The sequence below is a fragment of the Sebastes umbrosus genome, chromosome 8 (genome assembly GCF_015220745.1).
Source record: "Sebastes umbrosus isolate fSebUmb1 chromosome 8, fSebUmb1.pri, whole genome shotgun sequence".
Classification (NCBI taxonomy): domain Eukaryota; kingdom Metazoa; phylum Chordata; class Actinopteri; order Perciformes; family Sebastidae; genus Sebastes; species Sebastes umbrosus.
The window spans coordinates 25,814,901-25,833,230 of record NC_051276.1 but is presented as its reverse complement, the minus strand read 5'-3'; the positions used below and the strand labels follow the sequence as shown (position 1 = coordinate 25,833,230).

General features: G+C 39.9%; 1 protein-coding gene across 5 annotated transcripts in view; it reads right to left on the bottom strand.

Moving 5' to 3' along the window:
* The window catches only part of LOC119492420 (metal transporter CNNM4), a 51,192-nt gene that overhangs the window by 30,319 nt on the left and 2,543 nt on the right, over positions 1–18,330 (bottom strand). For all 5 annotated transcript variants that reach the window (XM_037776860.1, XM_037776862.1, XM_037776858.1 and 2 more), the window contains exon 2: positions 502–645. In XM_037776860.1, coding sequence (XP_037632788.1) covers positions 502–645 — 144 coding nt within the window. The remainder of the gene's footprint in view (positions 1–501; positions 646–18,330) is intronic.

The following is an 18,330-nucleotide window of genomic DNA, read 5'->3' as shown; positions in this document are numbered from 1 at the left end:
ATGTCGTCATCCTCCCGTGTCCGAGACGGTGTGCGGGGGGACCCTATGTGGACGTCTGCGTGCAGCCCAAAATTTGCAACCGCGTGGACTGTACGAATAGCATGCCCGCTGACTGCGCATGCACCAGTTTCATTTCACACTCCAGTCCAGTTGGTGGCGTATGCACCTCAAGCTGGTTTCCAAGAAGAAGAAGATAACAAAGTGGATGCTTGTTTTGAAGAGAGCTTGTGTGAAGAGATCCACCGTTACCCATATTAATATAATTTGTCTTTAAAGGAATACTTTAAAAAGACTCCTAAACTCCTGGAAAACAACATTATGGTGCATTACAGCTACCAACTAGAATAGAGTGTGGATCAGGAAATGTGCATGCGTGGAACGCCAGACCGACGCAGACCCTCAATTGTAGTATGAATGCAACCGGTACAAGTCTGCAGCTGTCTACGGACAGTATGTCCCAGGCTTTAGCGAGAAGATGTGACAAACAAAAGCTTAACTCACTGTAAAGGTCCGATTCATCCAGAATCTCTGATTTAATTATCTCCTCGATGACGTCTTCAAGGGTGACCAACCCCAGCACCTCGTAGAAGGGATCTCCCTCCCCCTCGTTGTTCACTTTCTGGACGATGGCCAGGTGAGATTTTCCTAAAGTGGAACAAAGAGGATCATTAGTGGGATTTTCATGATTAATCCTGAATTTGTCAAAACAAAGAAGCCTATTAAGTATGTATGATTGTTTAAAAAAAAACAATAAAAAAACACTGTATTAAAAGTTCCTAAAAATAACAGGAAAACACGTCTCTGAGGAAATAATCTGCTCAATAATTGTACAGTTTAACAGTTGTTCTGTACTGTTATTGTGTTGCATTGAATATAATATGAAATATTCATAAAATATGTCACTTAATCAGGGGTTGTCAGTTTAAGCAATAGGACTGGGACGATACACCTATCTCCTGATTCGATACTATCACGATACTTGGGTGCACATTCGATATGTATTGCGATTTGATATTATGATTTATTACAATTTTTTTTAACTTTTTTAACACTAGACTATGGGGAAAAGTTGAATCGTACACTTCTGAGGACTTTTACTTTGGAAAATATCTAAATTGATACAGTAAAAATTGTTTGATTTTCAGCATGTATGTAGTCAGAGATGTCCTGAAGTCACATATATCAGTCATTGTCAGGAATTATTTACTTAATTTTCTTAATGAAAGACATTTCCCTCACAAATTAGTGATATTTTCTTTTTAATTTATAAGGGACCTGTAATGTTTTATACTTCTGGTTAATGTAATCCAATTTATCTTAGTTCCCTTTGTTAACACCTTATTTTGAAAACCAGACATAGTTTCAATGATAGCAAAAGGAGTCTCTGAAGGAAATAGGTTGGGAGCCACTGCGTTACAGGACTCGTGAGGCCGATGTGATTCAGGCACTCCAACATACAACCCTGGCCGAGGCGCTCCATCACGACCAACAATGGTATCATGATGGATTCCCATCTGATAGCAGATCTGTTCTAACATTAACCCATCTGCCCACTCCCTCTGCTTGCACCACAAATAGCCTGTTAATGTGTATAGGTCGTTACAGTTGGGGTTGGGTCTGGACTTTGGCCACGAGCGTTACTGTACAACACAAAACACACACATGTACACCAAGACACACACACACACACACCCTGCTGAACTCTTCACATGACAAACTGTTCAAAGTGCACATGGACGCTGGCTGGCCGGCTGCAGACTTGTGTCCAAACAAGCACAGAGATGGTCCCCGCCAATGCTCTGAATTATTAATGACGCCGCCAGAGTGAAGCACTCAAGAGGATATCTGGGGGTTTGGTCCCCCCCAGTGGGTAATTTCCTCCCTTCCACCCAGACAAACATATAGGAATACATATGCAAGCAACTGGTTTAAACATACACATTCAGGAACACACACACCATTAAGAGATTGGATTTGAACAGCAGGAACGCTTTGATTCCTAAATATAGGAGGAGCGGTCTTCACTGTCAGTCAAAACAGCATCTAAAAAAAGCATCCACACAGACACTTTTTATCCTCATTCTCCCCAAACCACGAGCTATCAAGGTGTAATGTAACATAAAACAAGAGCGAGAAATCATAAAAAGGTCCTTTGTTTCCAAAAAAGAGAGAAGCAGATCAATGGGATTTACAAAGAGCTCATATGACCAGCAATTAAAAAGAAGACCATAGGCTATAAGTGTTTTGTCTTTGTTGTGTGTGTCCTTGATGTCGGCCTGCGTGTCCGGGCAAAGTGGGCGCTGCTGGCACGATGACACAAACACACTCCACACATTCTCAGCTTTGACCTTGCTTGGTTTTTACTACGTGAATAACACAGAGGGGCTTTGAGGAATCCATTTCCCACAAGGCCGGCTTCACTGTGGGAGTTTGTGATGTCACGACATGAGATGTCGGGGTGGGCGTGTGATGAACGGTATATTTAGTCTGGACGAGTCTGGAGAGGAAGCAGCGAGGCTGGACATTCATCATCGGCTACAAACAGTGATTATTTTAATTTTAAGTTAATTTATCCCGGGTCTTTCTCGGAAAATCCACTAATCATTTAGACTATAGCATGTCTGACATAATGACCCCTTTTTACACCTGGCATTAAAATGAGTCTCGTATATCCAGATTGTATCTAAATTAGGGCTGTCAATCGATTAAAATATTTTATCGCGATGAATCGCATGATTGTCCATGATTAATCGCAAATTAATCACAAATTTTTTATTTGTTCAAAATGTATCTTAAAGGGAGATTTGTCAAGTATTTAATACACTTATCAACATGGGAGTGGGCAAATATGCTTGCTAGATGTATGTATATATTCATTATTGGAAATCAATTAACACAAAACAATGACAAATATTGTCTAGAAACCCTCACAGGTACTGCATTTAGCATACAAATACAAACTCACTCAGTGTGCTGACTTGACTATGACTTGCCCTAAACTGCATGTGATTATCATAAAGTGGGCATGTCTGTAAAGGGGAGACTTGTGGGTACCCACAGAACCCATTTTCATTCACATATCTTGAGGTCAGAGGTCAAGGTACCCCTTTGAAAATGGCCATGCCAGTTTTTCCTCGCCAAACTTGAGCGTAAGTTTGGAGCATTATTTAGCCTCCCTTGCAACAAACTAGTATGACATGGTTGGTACCAATGGATTCCTTGGATTTTCATATGGTTTAATTTCATATGATACCAGTATCTTCACTCTAGCTTTAAAACTGGGCCCGCTACAACCTAAGAGTCGCAAGGTGCATTAAAGAAATTAGTGGTGTTAAAACAAATTTGTGTGTTAACGCATTATCGCGTTAACTTTGACAGCCCTAATCTAGATATGATTTTACCTGATTACCTTTAAAAGGTATCGAGTACTGATACTCAGCCCTACTGATAGTTTTCACCAAAAATGTATCTAAGCGTCATCTCCAACCCCTTAAATCCTCAGGAGATTCATGAGGAAGTGCATCACATAAGGGAGGAGTGATATAGTTTCATGGGATGATGGAGAACATTAGTCAACAAAGTCCTGCAGTAGGAAAACCTCTGAGTACATTCATTAGCTGATCGTTGTTCATTCCACACAAGATCACTGTGGCAACAAAAATAGAGACATCATGTAATGGAAAAGGCCCTCTGTGTGTGTGTGCGAGACCTCTCCCTGTGGTGCTGAGTCAATATTTCAGAGGAAGTAGGACCCCGGGGGACATACTTACCCCCAGTTACTGGAGAGTCACTTGAGAGTGTATTGACACACACAGTGCACAAGGAAGTTCAGCCAAGTACAGGCTGCTTCATGTATTCAGTGTCTGACCTGTGTCAGCTGAGTCTACAATTAAAAAAAACCACAGAGTCCCCAAGCTCCTGTGTGTCTGTAGCTGCTGAGATGTGTGTTTCAGTGCAGCACGTTCACCTCGGGCGCACACAGAAATACAAACAGCTGTCACTTTTGGGGTGTAAAAACCATCCCTCCATCGCTCATCCTCTCTACAGGATGTGAGCTGAGGTGACAGTGATTGCCGTCGGTGCTCCTTGACTTTGTAAAATGTTGAAACTGGTCACCTCTGATGTTGTCACTCATGTCACTTTTTCATATAAACCTGCTTTGGCGTACTAATCCTTTATTAACTGCTCTCAGCTTGGCTTTTTGTTATACGTGTATGCTTTCCAGCTTGGAATTACACTGGAGGTGAATTTGAAAGTCAAAATAAAGTCTATCCATCCATCTATATCATCTACCCATCCATCCACCCATCTATCATCTACCCATCTATCTATATACTGTACCTGCCTACCTACCTACCTATCCATCTATCCATCATCCATCTACCTACTGTATCTATCTCTCTATCTATCTATCTATCTATCTACCTACCTACCTATCTACCTATCTACCTATCTGTATTAATTTGTTATATTTTTATGATCACTGCAGACATTTTGTGCTTAAAAAAGAAAATCAACCTCTGATTTTGTCCTTAAAACTAGGACACAGAAAACTACGTGAGAGCAGAGAAGAACAATTTGCCGAAACAGGAACCGAGAAACACGTTGACCTTTGTCACAAACTGTAAACCCTGCCCAGCTTCAGGCTGCAGCTTCTCTTTCTTTAACTCAACACACAGCGCAACATTAACAAGGAAATGAACAACAACTTGCCCACACATAACCCTCAACACTTCAGGCTTTCTGGGGGATGTGGTGGTTTCAGCTCAAGAAGAGAACTCCGTGTCGACTCCGTCCTGCTAGCTGATTACCCACTCACAGCTTTTAATATGTGGAGATTTGTTTGCTTTTCTCAGTTTCATTTCATCATTAATTGAACACACACAGATATTCCCAGCAGGTCGGGTGACCTTCCAGTCTATTTCTCTGCCCTCTGGCTTTTCCGTCACCAGCCTGCGAGCCGGCCTGTTTGTTGACATGAAACATCAACGACAAAAGGCCGAGGGGGAGAGCGATGAGTCTGTATGGGAAAGGAATGCCACACGCATACCGCCCACACACAAAACCCAACTGGCCAGCCACATATCAGCAGCTCTAACCACAGCCACCGACTGCAAAACATGCGCGCTGTGCGGGGATGAAACAAAAATGCATGGCTGCAAATAAGCACGCTCTCACACACACATAAATACAGTACAAACACACACAAAAGCTTGTTGTGCGTGACAGGTCAAGCTCTTCCAACCTGTTTTTCCAGCTACAAGTGGAGCAGATAAATCTACTCCGGTACAGTGGGGCTGTAAAGAAATGGTTTTAATTCTGAAAATGAATTACTGATTTTAGAAACAAAACTACTTCCCTGCATCGTGTCGACATGCTCACCACTTTTGGCTACAACAGAGGCGGAGAAATGTTAAGTTTTAGGCTGAATTCAGACCTCAAATAGCACGGCATAAAAAAAGAAAATCAAGGGGGTGCGTTGGTGTGGCCATGCTGCCAAAGAGTATCAGTGGGGAGATGAAATATAAACCAAGTTTGAAGGTTTATCAGACATCCAGATGGTGCACAGCAGTATTTCACCTTTGAGTCAGCGTGAAGTTCTGCAACTGAAGAAAATCTGTTGATTTGAGTGACTTCTTCAAATGTCTTTTTTTGTCCGACCTACAGCCCCAAAACCTGAAGATTTTAAGTTTAAAATGATATAAAAACAGAGTAAAGCAGCAAAGCTTCACATTGAAGAAGCTGTAACCAGAGAATGCCTGTTATCTTTCCATAAAAAAACACATTAAACAATTAACTGATTATTAAAATAAATTATTTTTCCATCACCTGATGAATTAAACGACTCATCGTTAGTTTTATTACATGTCAACTTGTGTAACTTTGACGAGCATTTTTCACAATTGTCTGTCATTTTTTAGGAACAAAGAAATTAATCGAGATATAATCATCATATTAGTCGATAATGAAAATAACTGTTAGATGCAGATTGTTAGTTGTAGATTTTCTGATCAGATATTGACTTCATTCTCTTTGTTTGCTGTAAAACTCACAACAAGGTACTTTTGGTTATAAAACAGACTTAATTTAATACTGAGGTCTCTATAAGACCTACATAACTAAGCAAGACCATGAGCGAGAAGCTTGGCTATTTCTATAAAGTTAACCTTAACGCCTGTCATCAGGTCTGATTCCCTGTTACATCAGACGAAATGATTTACGGCGTGCAGGTTGACCAGAAACTCCTTCAGCTCAGACTCCAGAGGGGCCTCCGGCAGCAAGCAGCCCACCGTGGACAGACCCAGACCCTGCAGTCGGAGCTCCGCCAGAAGGTGGAGAGCTCCGGACATGGAGCTCACTACCCGCTTCCTAGGAGCCAAAACCAACACCACGCTGCTGGAGGCCCAGGCTGTATTACTGGACCCATGGAGGGAGGTGAGGCAGAGGAGAACCAGAACCAGGACTAAGCGGGGCAGACTGTCAGACCCTGCTGCAGTACATTTTCTAAAGGGAGTCTGGCAGCTGCAGATCTTTACGACACAAAACAGTGGTGCTCATGGGAACACTACCACTTTTGTCCACAGGGGCCGCCAAAATCAGCACAAAATTAAAGTTCTTTGTAGTAACCAAGCAGCAACCTCTGGGTCTGAGATGTGAAGCCAATGCAGAAGTGCCTTAAACTTACATTCTTCTTCTCAAAAAGAAGTCTGATTGTATAGAAGTCTATGAGAAAATGACCCTACTTCTCACTTGATTTATTACCTCAGTAAACATTGTAAACATGAGTTTAAGGTCTCAATCACTAGTTTCAAGTCTTCTTCAATACAGCATGATGTTCATTTAGTAAATTATGGTCACATTTAGAGTCAAATAGATCATAAAGCAGTATGCATTAGGGCGTGTCTACCTTGTGATTGACAGGTCGCTAACACGGCGTTGTCCGGTCTGGGAGCTGTCCATGTTTTCGTCTTACAACTTTAACCCTTTCACAGTCTGTTTTCAGTTCATGAAAGTTAATTATAACCTAATCATATCTTACTTAGCATTCGGTTGTACTTAGCTCCACCCTCTCGTCACTTGCAAAACAACAAGATGATGACGGCCAAAAACCTAGATGACTTGTATACAGTCTATGGTAGTAACTTTAAAGCTTCTATGATACAGTTTGTGCGCAGAGTATGTGTTTATATTGAGGCCAGTAAGTACATATAAAGTATATTTTTGGTTATTGCACCTGTTGCCAATAAAACCTGAAACTAAAAAGTTTCCAGCCCGATCTGTTCGTCTAAAATGTTTTTTAACTTGAGAGGAATCCCCGCTGCTACATGTACAATACATTCGGCCCAGTGTTGTGTAATATGATGTGTAGCAAAAACATCCGTTCAAACAAATAGACAAGACAGCTGTGTGTGCTTGTGTTTGGGACATCAAGTCATTTGTGCTGAGCTGCTCTTTCTTCATGCTGACTGATATCATTATGGCAGTCAAGTTTGGAAGTGTTGGTGTGTCACACACACACACACACACACAACATACACACTAAAAGTTGAAGTTGAGAGGACTGCGGCTGCACCGTCAGCACTTCAAGCTACAATGACACGACAGGAAAAGAGAGAGAGACAGCAGGCGGCTGATAAGAAGAGAGAGAATCACAGAGAAAATTGTCGGCTACTGATTTCCAGCTGCTGATTGTACGAGACTTAATGAGGCAGAGTAAAGGTTTGTGGTGTAGTCCAGGTCCACCCATCTTTGGAGTCCACACTTCCCAAAGCACCCATGCATCTAGGGCTGCAAGTAATGATTATTGTGGTGTACTATAGTGATCATTAATAATTCCCAAATTCAAGAATGAAACTTTCAATCTTGATTTTTAAGCCGAATGGACAATAAGACCTTAAAGTGCTCAGAAAAATGGAAATTTACATTTCAATAAAACAATCTACAATCCTACAAACTCCATCTGCTGAGGAAGACGGTGTGACAATCAATGACAAAAATGTGCTTCTTGTAGAACAAAACCTACTTTATAGTCTAAAAATAGCAGCAGACGATGTAAGAATATATTTTCTTAGCCGTCAGTGAACCTTTTTAAGAGATAAAAGAATTATCTGTCTGTGTAGCGGTCTGTCTTTTAGATTATAGAGTGTTTTTAGAAGCTGTCACACGTAACAGTGAAAATAAAACAGACCCAAATCAATCATTCAGTTTTTATCGGCCATAGATGAAATCAGAGCACTAGAGACGGGAGAAGTCAGCTAAAATAAGCGTGAGTGAGTGAAAGTTTACTCTCTTGTACTCAGCAGGACACCTGAGGGGTTGTCTCTTAAAAGTAGAAAGTCAAATGTCTGTTGACAGACACACAACTACCTGCAAAGAAAATGCCAGTAGCAGAGAATGCTGTTGAGATGCAGCTGGCTGGTTAGCTGGTAGGTATTTTGTGAAAAGCTTTAAAAAGCTTCAGCTGGTTCTGTTTCTTTAAAGAAACATATTTCAGTTCAAACTCCTTCATCTCTTTGGCGATGATAGACAGATTCACTTCTTCACTCTAGCATTTCCAAGTGGTATTATAACAGAATATAGTAAGTTTCACCACTGCCGCAAGAAAAAGTGTTCTTTGTAGCGCTGCAACGAATAATCGATTAGTTGTCAGCTATCAAAATAATCAACTATTTTGATAATCAATTCAACATGGCTTTCTAGCTGCTAGCATTAGCCATGTTGCAAAGATAGATGTTCATATGTGTGTGTGTGTTTTCCTCTATTTTAGGTGATTTCCTTCATGTACCTTTGTATCTACTTAGTATAGCTTTGTACATACGATCTAGATTTATATATTAGTGTATATTCTTAATGTATTTCCTTGTATATACTTGCAACAGGGGTGGTATATCACATGTGTTTATATTTTGAATATGACAGCGATGCAGCCGGAGAGCCGTGTTTTGGGAGTACTTATTTATGGGGGGACATATTCTATATTTTGTATTTATACTGTGTGTATATACTGATATGTTCCTTTCTATACCATCATCTTTGTAATGTACCTCTCTGTAGCCTTGAGATACTATCAGTGCATATGTCTAATATATAATGTATTTTCATGTTAAAATAAAATAACAGGTGTGGTATTGTCACGTGTGTGTTTTTTGGATGCATTATGGTTATTTAAGTTGGAGACTCTCTGCACTTATCAGAAGTCTGAGGAAGAGCCTGGTGCTTTAAACATAACGTACAGCATAGTAAAGATCCTTCTTACGGGAGCTATTTAGTGTGCGGATCTTTCTGTTTTATTTCTTTGATCCAGCACCCATCCTATCGGACACTTGATGCGCATGTTTTACCGTGTTTTATTAGATTAGACTTTGTACTTTGTAGTAGGCAGAGCACAGCAACGCCTCTCCTTTCTGAGGAGGCTAAGAAGAGCTAACCTCCCCAAGAAACTGCTGCTCTACTTCTACAGATGCACCACAGAGAGCATCCTGACCAACTGCATGACAGCCTGGTACAGCAGCTGCACCAAAGCTGCCAAAAAAGCCCTGCAGCGTGTTGTGAAAACAGCACAGGACATTGTTGGCACTGAGCTGCCATCACTCGACCACCTGCACAACACTCGCTGTATGAGAAGGGCCAAAAACATCATCAAGGACATCACTCATCCCAGACACAACTTGTTAAGCTCCTCCCATCAGGCAGGCGCTTCACATCAATCCACACAAACAGACTCAGCTTTTTCCCAACTGCTATAAATCTCCTGAACTCTGACATCTCCTCTGTCTGAGATGAACACGTGTAATAAGACCTGTCGGAATATGCAATACTAATCATGTATGAATCTACTGTCACAAACTTGAACTGTTTACAGACATGTGCAATAACAATATGCTGAACGCTATTGTGAAATAATTATCTGATGGACACATTGTGCAATAATCTGGCATCTGGCATCTCACCAATGTACATATTGTATTTTTATGTATATTTCTATGTATTATCTTTATATATATGTTTTATATTTATATTGTATTATCTTCTCATTAGCACCTTTGGGACTGTCACAATCTAATTTTGTTGTACTACACAATGACAATAAAGGGCTTGAATCTTGAATCTCTACCACAAATTTGATGAGCTTCAGATCAAAAATGTAAAACATGTCACTAGAAGTGTCTTTTTATGGTTCACATGTTGATTACAAAATGTCCAAAGTGATAGGATAAGAGCTCAAAAGTCTCCTCCAAACTCCTGATCCTTTAACAATTAATTAAACAAAACATGATACCACAACTGCATGGCCTATTTCCTGTCTCAAATTTATTCATAAACAGCTTCTTGTGAATAATTCAGGAGGGAATTTGACAATGTTTCCAGGATGTTCAGTTTGTCTGGGAGATTCTCGTTTTGCGAGTCCTCCCATGTTTTCACTTTACTGGCACACCTCCAGCTCTAATGTGAACACAGCGGTTGTTACATAACAATGAAAACGGCTTTCTACAAAACTGTTTTTCTTGCAGCAATAAAGACTATTAGTATTTTCACATTTAATTCACTGCCAAGAGTGAGTCAAAGTGCTCTTTTCTAGATAGACAAAACAAAAGACAGAAGAACAAGGACACAGAAATGGGATGATAATTGGAGGTAGAGATGGAGGGAAGAGTGAGAGAGAGAGACGCACCCATTATAGAAAAAGAGGAGTGGACATTCAGGTCTACCCTGTGACAACCTTATCAGGCTGAGATTGGGTAACCTTTTACTCAAAGTTGTAAAACTCTGTGTTCTTTTATACTTAAAAAAGAGGCAGAGAGTAAATATTTCTTCTTAAAGAGTCAGGTGTACATAGGATAGCATGTGGGTTAAAAATCGAGATTAGAGATGAGATTAGGTTTAGGTTAGATTAAGAGTTCAGGCGAGGGGGTGAGGAAGGAATGTAGTAAATGACGATGTTGTAGGGAGTGTCACAAGCTCAGTCTCATTTGGAATGGGAGCGTATTAAAGCTGTCAGAGCACATGACGAAGCGAACGGTTAAGTATTGATAAAATAAATAAAAGATAAAAGAGGGTAGGGCAAGAAAAGAACTAGAAAGCACCGCCATCTGAACAATCCTTTAAATGTGTTATTTCAACAACGTTCTACCCATCACGTTTGCAGGTTTAAATGACAAAAGTCGCCAGCGGTAGATCATATCAGCTGTCGCTAATTCTGTGAGTAAGTTGATGACTAGTCAAAAATGACACTTGTCTGTTGCCTCCTTAAAGTGCTCTCTGCAAGCCGGTGTCTGCACTCAGTCAAAGATTGTTTGTGAGGGAAGAAGCTCCACGCTCTAACACCGGTGGACGTTTTTTTATTTCTGACGTTTCCACAACACTAACAGAGTAATACTTCTGCTGTGTCTCAATTTGCGTACTTCCATTCTTACACTGATTGATCGTTTAGTTTACACAATGCCAGAAAATACAGAAAAACGCCCATGTTTCCAGTAGGGCTGCAACTAACGATTATTTTCATTGTTGATTAATCTGTCGATTATTTATTCGATTAATCGATTAGTTGTTTGGTCTATAAAATGTCAGAAAATGGTGAAAAATGTCGATCAGTGTTTCCCAAAGCCCAAGAAGACGTCCTCAAATGTCTTGTTTTGTCCCCAACTCAAAGATATTCAGTTTACTGTCACAGAGGAGTAAATAAACCAGATAATATTCATATTTAAGAAGCTGGAACCAGAGAATTTAGACTTTTTTTCATTTTCTTGATTATCAAAATACTGTAGTCGGTGATTAATTTAATAGTTGAAAACTAATTGTTCAATTTTTGCAGCTTTAGTTTCCAGAGCCCGAGGTGGTGTTGTCAAAGTGCTTGTTTTGTCCAACAGACAGTTCAAAACCCAAAACTATCTTGCAGCTTTAGAATCTGAAAGAGGAGTTGTGAACTCCTTTTTAAAAGATCCTTAATCTGTACCAAAACCGAACCACTTGTTGACCCACTAAGTGTCACTGAAACCTGCTGAGACAGTTTTGAGATATATATACTGCTACCTAACAAACTAACGGTCATTAAACCGTAGCACACATAACAGCGTCCTAAAGGCTGGGCGGGGCGGCCAGATAAGTGCCCAAAAACACTGATAAACGGCAGACAATGCAGACGGTCCTGACAACGACAAACAAAACACGAGCGGGTTCATTTCCTGAGAGGCTCAAAGTGTTTAAGGTTCAATAGGAATGTTATGTTTAGTCTTAGACCTGCATACTGACTCACATCCAATCTAATGTAGATTCACAAATCATAATAAACAGTGCCGTATTTACAACTGATATATCTACAAAAATTACCAGGAGGCCTAAACAAAACTTTATAATTTGTGTTGTTTAGTTGTTTCTTTTAAAAAAAGACCTTCAAGTTTTGGCAGTTATTTCTCCAACACAAGAAAAAAATACTAGTTATTTACCTGATTTAAACTCTCATAGTGATAAAAAACTGATTTTTTAATCAGTGACTTTGAGCATTGTGTAGAGCTGTTGTTAACATTGTTATCTTATTGATATCCATCGGCTTCATGTAGGGATGCATCGATACTGATAGTGGATCGGATGTCGGGCCGATACCGACTCAAATAGCTGGAACAGATATTCAATTCAATTCAATTCAGTTCTATGTTTATATACCATATACATTATATACTAGAATTTTAATTCCTGTTTAGGTTTTGACCAATTTGTTACTGCATTAAAAAGGTTTACACTTGAATTGTAATTCCTATTAATTTTGAAGATATTTTATCAAGTTACTGGTGAACGATTTATTATTTTAATAATTAATAACAATTCAGTAAATTCATATATATGTATTTATTTGTTACATTTTGTTTTACAAAGTTAGGAAAGCAATGTTTAAGTCAAGTCTGATGTTGCCTTAGACATAAAAGAATGATCCCAGTCACTTCCATACAGTGAGGCGTGCAGCTTATTAATCAAACACTGGTGTCGGATCAGTACTCGGTATCAAACAATACCCAAAGCCCAGGTATCGGTAACGTGACTGAAAAAGACAAATCGGTGCATCACTAGCTTTATGTTCAACTATGGCTACAGCTAACGATTATTTTCATTATCAATAAATCTGTTGATTATTTTCTTGATTAATAGATGTGGTGAATAAAATGTCACAAAAAAGTTTTAAAAAAATGGCGATCACAATTTCTCAAAGCCCCAGTTGAAATATTCAATTAATTGCTTCGGCTCTTTGTTCAATTCAATATTATTTTACAAATTTTTGAGAAAAATAGTTACTTTAAGGAATGAAATTACTATTGAAAAGGATGTTTGTTAACATGAGTGTGAGAATAAACAAATAGCTGCTCCCTGCTCTCAAACCTGAAGCAACATGGCAGCTCGTTTGGAAATTTTCTTCTCTTATATCGCAAATAGTTCTCTGAAACGTGTTTCTGAAAACATTTTATGCGAGAAATAAGCCATGCAGTTGCTAAATCAGTCTTTATTTTGGATCGACAGCGGTTATTTTAAAATTTTCTAGGGAGTTTCCAGAGGCAGCGTGTCGCGCCGGATGCCCATCTCGCCACGCTACCAGAATGCATTGCACGGCTGCTTACGTAGACAATGAATGGGAAGCGTGGAAAGGACAGAGGCTGTGGACATGTACCATTACTGGATTTAACATTATGGACATGATCACTAACTATTTGTGTAACAAATTCACAGACTGACCATACACAGTCCAGCCATATCCTCGATTTTACTACAGCTGCACTGTGTTTGGGCTGTGCCTTCTTCATTATCCCCATCAATATGAAAAAAAACTGGTAAGACTCCTATAAAAAGACACAAAAGAAAGATTGTCTTACATGTTTTTTTTTACTCGATCTATACTGGTATTATTTAAAGCCCCTGAGGCCGAAATGTAGGCTAATACAACACGCTGCATGAGGGTCCAACATGTGACTGTTTGTCTGTTGACTGAGTGTGATGAGCCTCCAGTGAATTCATGGTTCACTTGTGTTTGTGTGTTTTCTAAATTGTGCCTGATGTCCCGAGAGTGCATGAATTTAAACCTCACTGCAAGTAAAGATGAGTACATGAGAGGCACAAATGGGTGCTGTCGGTGTGTTATTAGTAAATCTCAGCATGCTCTACAACTTGAACCTCTAATTTCTATAATCCAAATCCTCTTCTATTAATACACGCATAAAAAAAGTTTCCTTTCTTACATATTTTCTCTTTTTCTTTGATGTCTGCTGTTATTATTTCCAGCATTGACAGCCAGCGTGTCATTAAAATTTCATCTCATCTAAAAAGGTCACTTCCTAGTCCATCTGAAAGGTCATATCATGTTGACTGAAAAGGTTGTCGAGCACACACACACACACACACACAGAGTGAAGGAAAAATGTCAGAATATAAAGTATTGATGACTTTTATATCTGTCTATTCAAGAACTGAACTTTAAACAGTTTAAAATCTTGCGCTGACAGAGACAGATTTGATTATAAAGAGCACAACCTAAAGAAACAGGTTGTGTACACACTGTTGGATGCCGTCCCCGTGGTAACTGATGCCAAGCGGCAAGCGAAAGGAACTTGAGATGGAAGCGGGGAGCCTGTACGTTACCACGTCAACACGGTCACAGCGTGGAGGCTGGAGTGGTGAAATAAAACAATGTTTTTGCAGCTTCTTTGGAATGAAGTACTTGTGCTGTGTTTTTGTACCACTTGCAAGATCAAACAGTGTCAGCAAGCAACTACCATGGCAGTGTCCGAAATCACTCACTGTAGTGGACTATATAGTGAGTTCACCATTTTGTAGTGCTGTCCAAATTAGGCCTGCCGCGTTAGTCGGTGTTACACGGTGTTCGGGCAATAAACAATGTCAATGCATAACTCTACGTTTGAGTGGCATTCATGTATAGAGGAGAGACTGCATAAAGTGTTTAGTCAAGAATTACAGGCTTAATGTGCAACCGTGTAATCTTGAAGTCTCTCTTAGCTAGTTGCATGTGATAGCAGATCTTATCTATTTCCTGCTTCTCATCTTCTAAATATTCATCGAGTGTCTGGTGGATTGTGGCTCTATGTCTTGCTGAACTCTTTATTTTATAAGCTACCAAACACACTGTGTAAAAGTGTTGATGAACTGACTAGAAGTAAAAGCACTGATTAGACGGACTGCACTGCTCCAACTGAAATGACCTGCCGTTTCAATGGTAGCTACTCGTATTTACATTCCCCTCCCACCTGCTACAGATGCCCCCAACAACACACAATGTCACATCATCAGCTCTTTCCCGCAATGTTCAACTCCATTTTTCTGTCATTCCTCAACTCTCTTTGTGCAAATTTAGCAAAATATTAGGTTTCCAGCTGTTCAAGATTCATGAGACGGTACAGCTTGAAGGGAGCCCACATGTCATCAGGCAGTTGCATCGCCCAAAGCTTTGCAAAATGCAACAACGGCCCTTAAGTCTTATTCCCATTAATGAGTTAATGGGCCTCGCGCAGTAACATTCTCGTAAATTTCTCTTTATATTTTTTTGTAGATTTCTGTTAAGAGAAAAAAAATGAGAGAAGTCATCTCCAGATGCACCAAACGTTCTTAACCATCAAATCTGCTCTTACCCAGGTGTGCTGAATGATGAATCCCACTTGATCGTTAATTGGAGGCGTGCGGCAGATTGTTTATTATTAGCGTAGGTAACACCGCCTAAACACTATTTAAGGGCAGGTATTAGCTTAGGTAACGCACCCCAAAGACTGCCCCCTAAACACTATAGAGCAGATGTTGTGCCGTGTGCAAATGAAAGAATGCTGTAACAAACTGTAACAAAATAAGAACAAATCGTGGAAGAAAATTTGTTCTGCTCATCGTGTCTACAATACCTTTCTATAATATGACTAAAACTGGAGTAACAGATGTTTAAATTCCACTGAACTTACTTTGAATATGACTTTACTCAAAATAAAGTAACATAGGATGCTGGTGACAAGGCAACATCCTTTTACTTGACATCATTTCTTGTGAAAATATTCATTATTACTTTAAGGTCTTCAAAAAAATTATTTCTCGTGCAGTAATAAGAGGCACCGAGGGCTTTCTCCATTGTGATACTCAAACACTTTATGCAAAGCAACTGAGTATATTCTCATAACGGCTTGCAGTAAATCTCTCTGTTCAGCTTTGAGCCGATGTAGATTGTTTTCAATTCTCTGTGCAGCCTGTGTGTGTGTGTGTGTGTGTGTGTGTGTGTGTGTAGGCACTGCAGCTCGTTGCCAATCCCTCCCACCTCGCCAGCCAAGCCTGCTAGGATGAGCCGCAGAGCCGTTCCTTGGCCAAATGTCACACAGCGCCGTGCACCCCCACTACAGCAACTCAAAAGTCAATCTACAGCGATCTGATCTGAGATAAGTGATGGTGAAAGATGCGAATTAAGAGACAGTTATTCAGTTGAGATGCATTTAGTGAGACAAAACCATGCTGGCATGAAGACGGAGCTGCGGCTGCCGACAGAGTTCAGTGTTGTTTTAACTTCATTACTACGTCTTACAGTCGGATACTGATGTTACTAGAAAGGCAATAACACCTTCCTCCTCGCTGTGCTGAGATATAGACACAGCAAGCGAGTCTACCGTCTGTGACCTTGAGACGAGATGCCTGAGAAAAGGAAAAATATATCCCTGCGGGAGATGGCGTCAGTGTGTGTACGTCCTCCTGAGAGAGGGAGTGTGCACATGTGTGTGTTCTGAAAGAGGAAGAGGAAAAGCAGCAGAACAGAGAAGTAAAACAGGGAAGTGTTTTTGATATCACAAATCACAAAACACGTGCAAAAAGTCTCAATACCACATCGGTACTGGAACCATAAAATGTTTGCCATTTTTTGCATGGAAAACAACTAAAGGATTATCAAAATAGTTGCTTAAAATAGCACATTTTCGATCAGTTGATTAATCCACTACTCGTTTCAGCTGTACTTCCATATGTTTTGGAAACATTTGAAAAGAAAACAATTTGAAAAGTAACTTAAGTTGTCAGACGTAGTATAAAAAGCCAGAAAGAACACTTATGGTGAGTGGGGAGGTGGATGTGTCCAACAAACACCAGACTTTTAACCAGGAGACCGGTGTTGGAAACCGTTGTTGACCAGTGTTTTGTTTTGTAAGTTACATTATGTATTTTATTGGCGTTTGTGACATGTCTTCAATAGTTGTTTCTGTACGCGTTTTACTTAGTTTACGTACTTATTTTAAGCTCAACCATGATGTTTTTCCTTACTCTAACGAAGTGGTTTTCTTGCCTGAACCTAAGTTTGTGATTTTCTTGACTAAATCTAACTGCGGACGTTTGCGTGGCGTATAAATGAAATGCTAAAAGGCTAAAATGCGTACCCATGACACGCCTGTGTAATGTCGTGGTATTTATATGCCTTCCCGTGAGACACGGTTGGAAATGTAGCGTACTTTTCACTTTTGCATAAAAAAACAATATTGTTTACCTTGTTTGGATTGCAAGAAATAAACCTACTTTCTTTCTTTTTGTAATCCAAGAATTTCTACAGGCTGAAATGATAAGGCAACTTGATTCAGTATCCCTCCTGAAGCTCAGAGCAAATACTACCATCCTAACACCAGCTTGAAATGTAAAACTAATATGACTTTGACATCAAATACTCAAAACACGAGGGAGTCTGGCAGACAGATACTGTCTCCTAATAAAATGCTTGATGCACATAGCGACCACGGCCGTTTCATTGCACTGAACATCATCCTGACACTCTGGATAAGAGCATCAGCAAAAAAGACAAAAATTAAAACCACGTATTGGATACATACACATTATTCTATCACTTATCTACTAGCAAACACAAAAAAATGAATCACAGCGTTTTATGGTCTGTTATTTCTTTATAGCAGACCGTTGCTATGTATAACAGACCATTGCTATGGATGCAGTTCTGAACTCTGGCGGACCATTTTTGTGTCAAATTATTGATTTCTTAAGTAAGTAGTCGTGTAATAAGCGGGATAATGTACAGCTAGCGGGTCATTATTGTGAAATTAACCCCTTCAGGGGCAAGACCCCTCCGCTTCGAGTCGGGGTGCCGCATCGCCCTGTCTATTTATGTCTGTCTGTTTATTTATTTCACAACAGTGACCGGCTCGCTGCACATTATCCCTTATTTGGCCTACTCCACAAAGAGGTCAAAGGTCAAGCTCAGCTATAACCTCCTTATTTATACACTGATCACTTAAATCAGACTGAACTCAGCGTGATACCGAAGACGTGTGCAGCTGCGATTTGTGTATTATCCATCAGAAACACAACTAAATT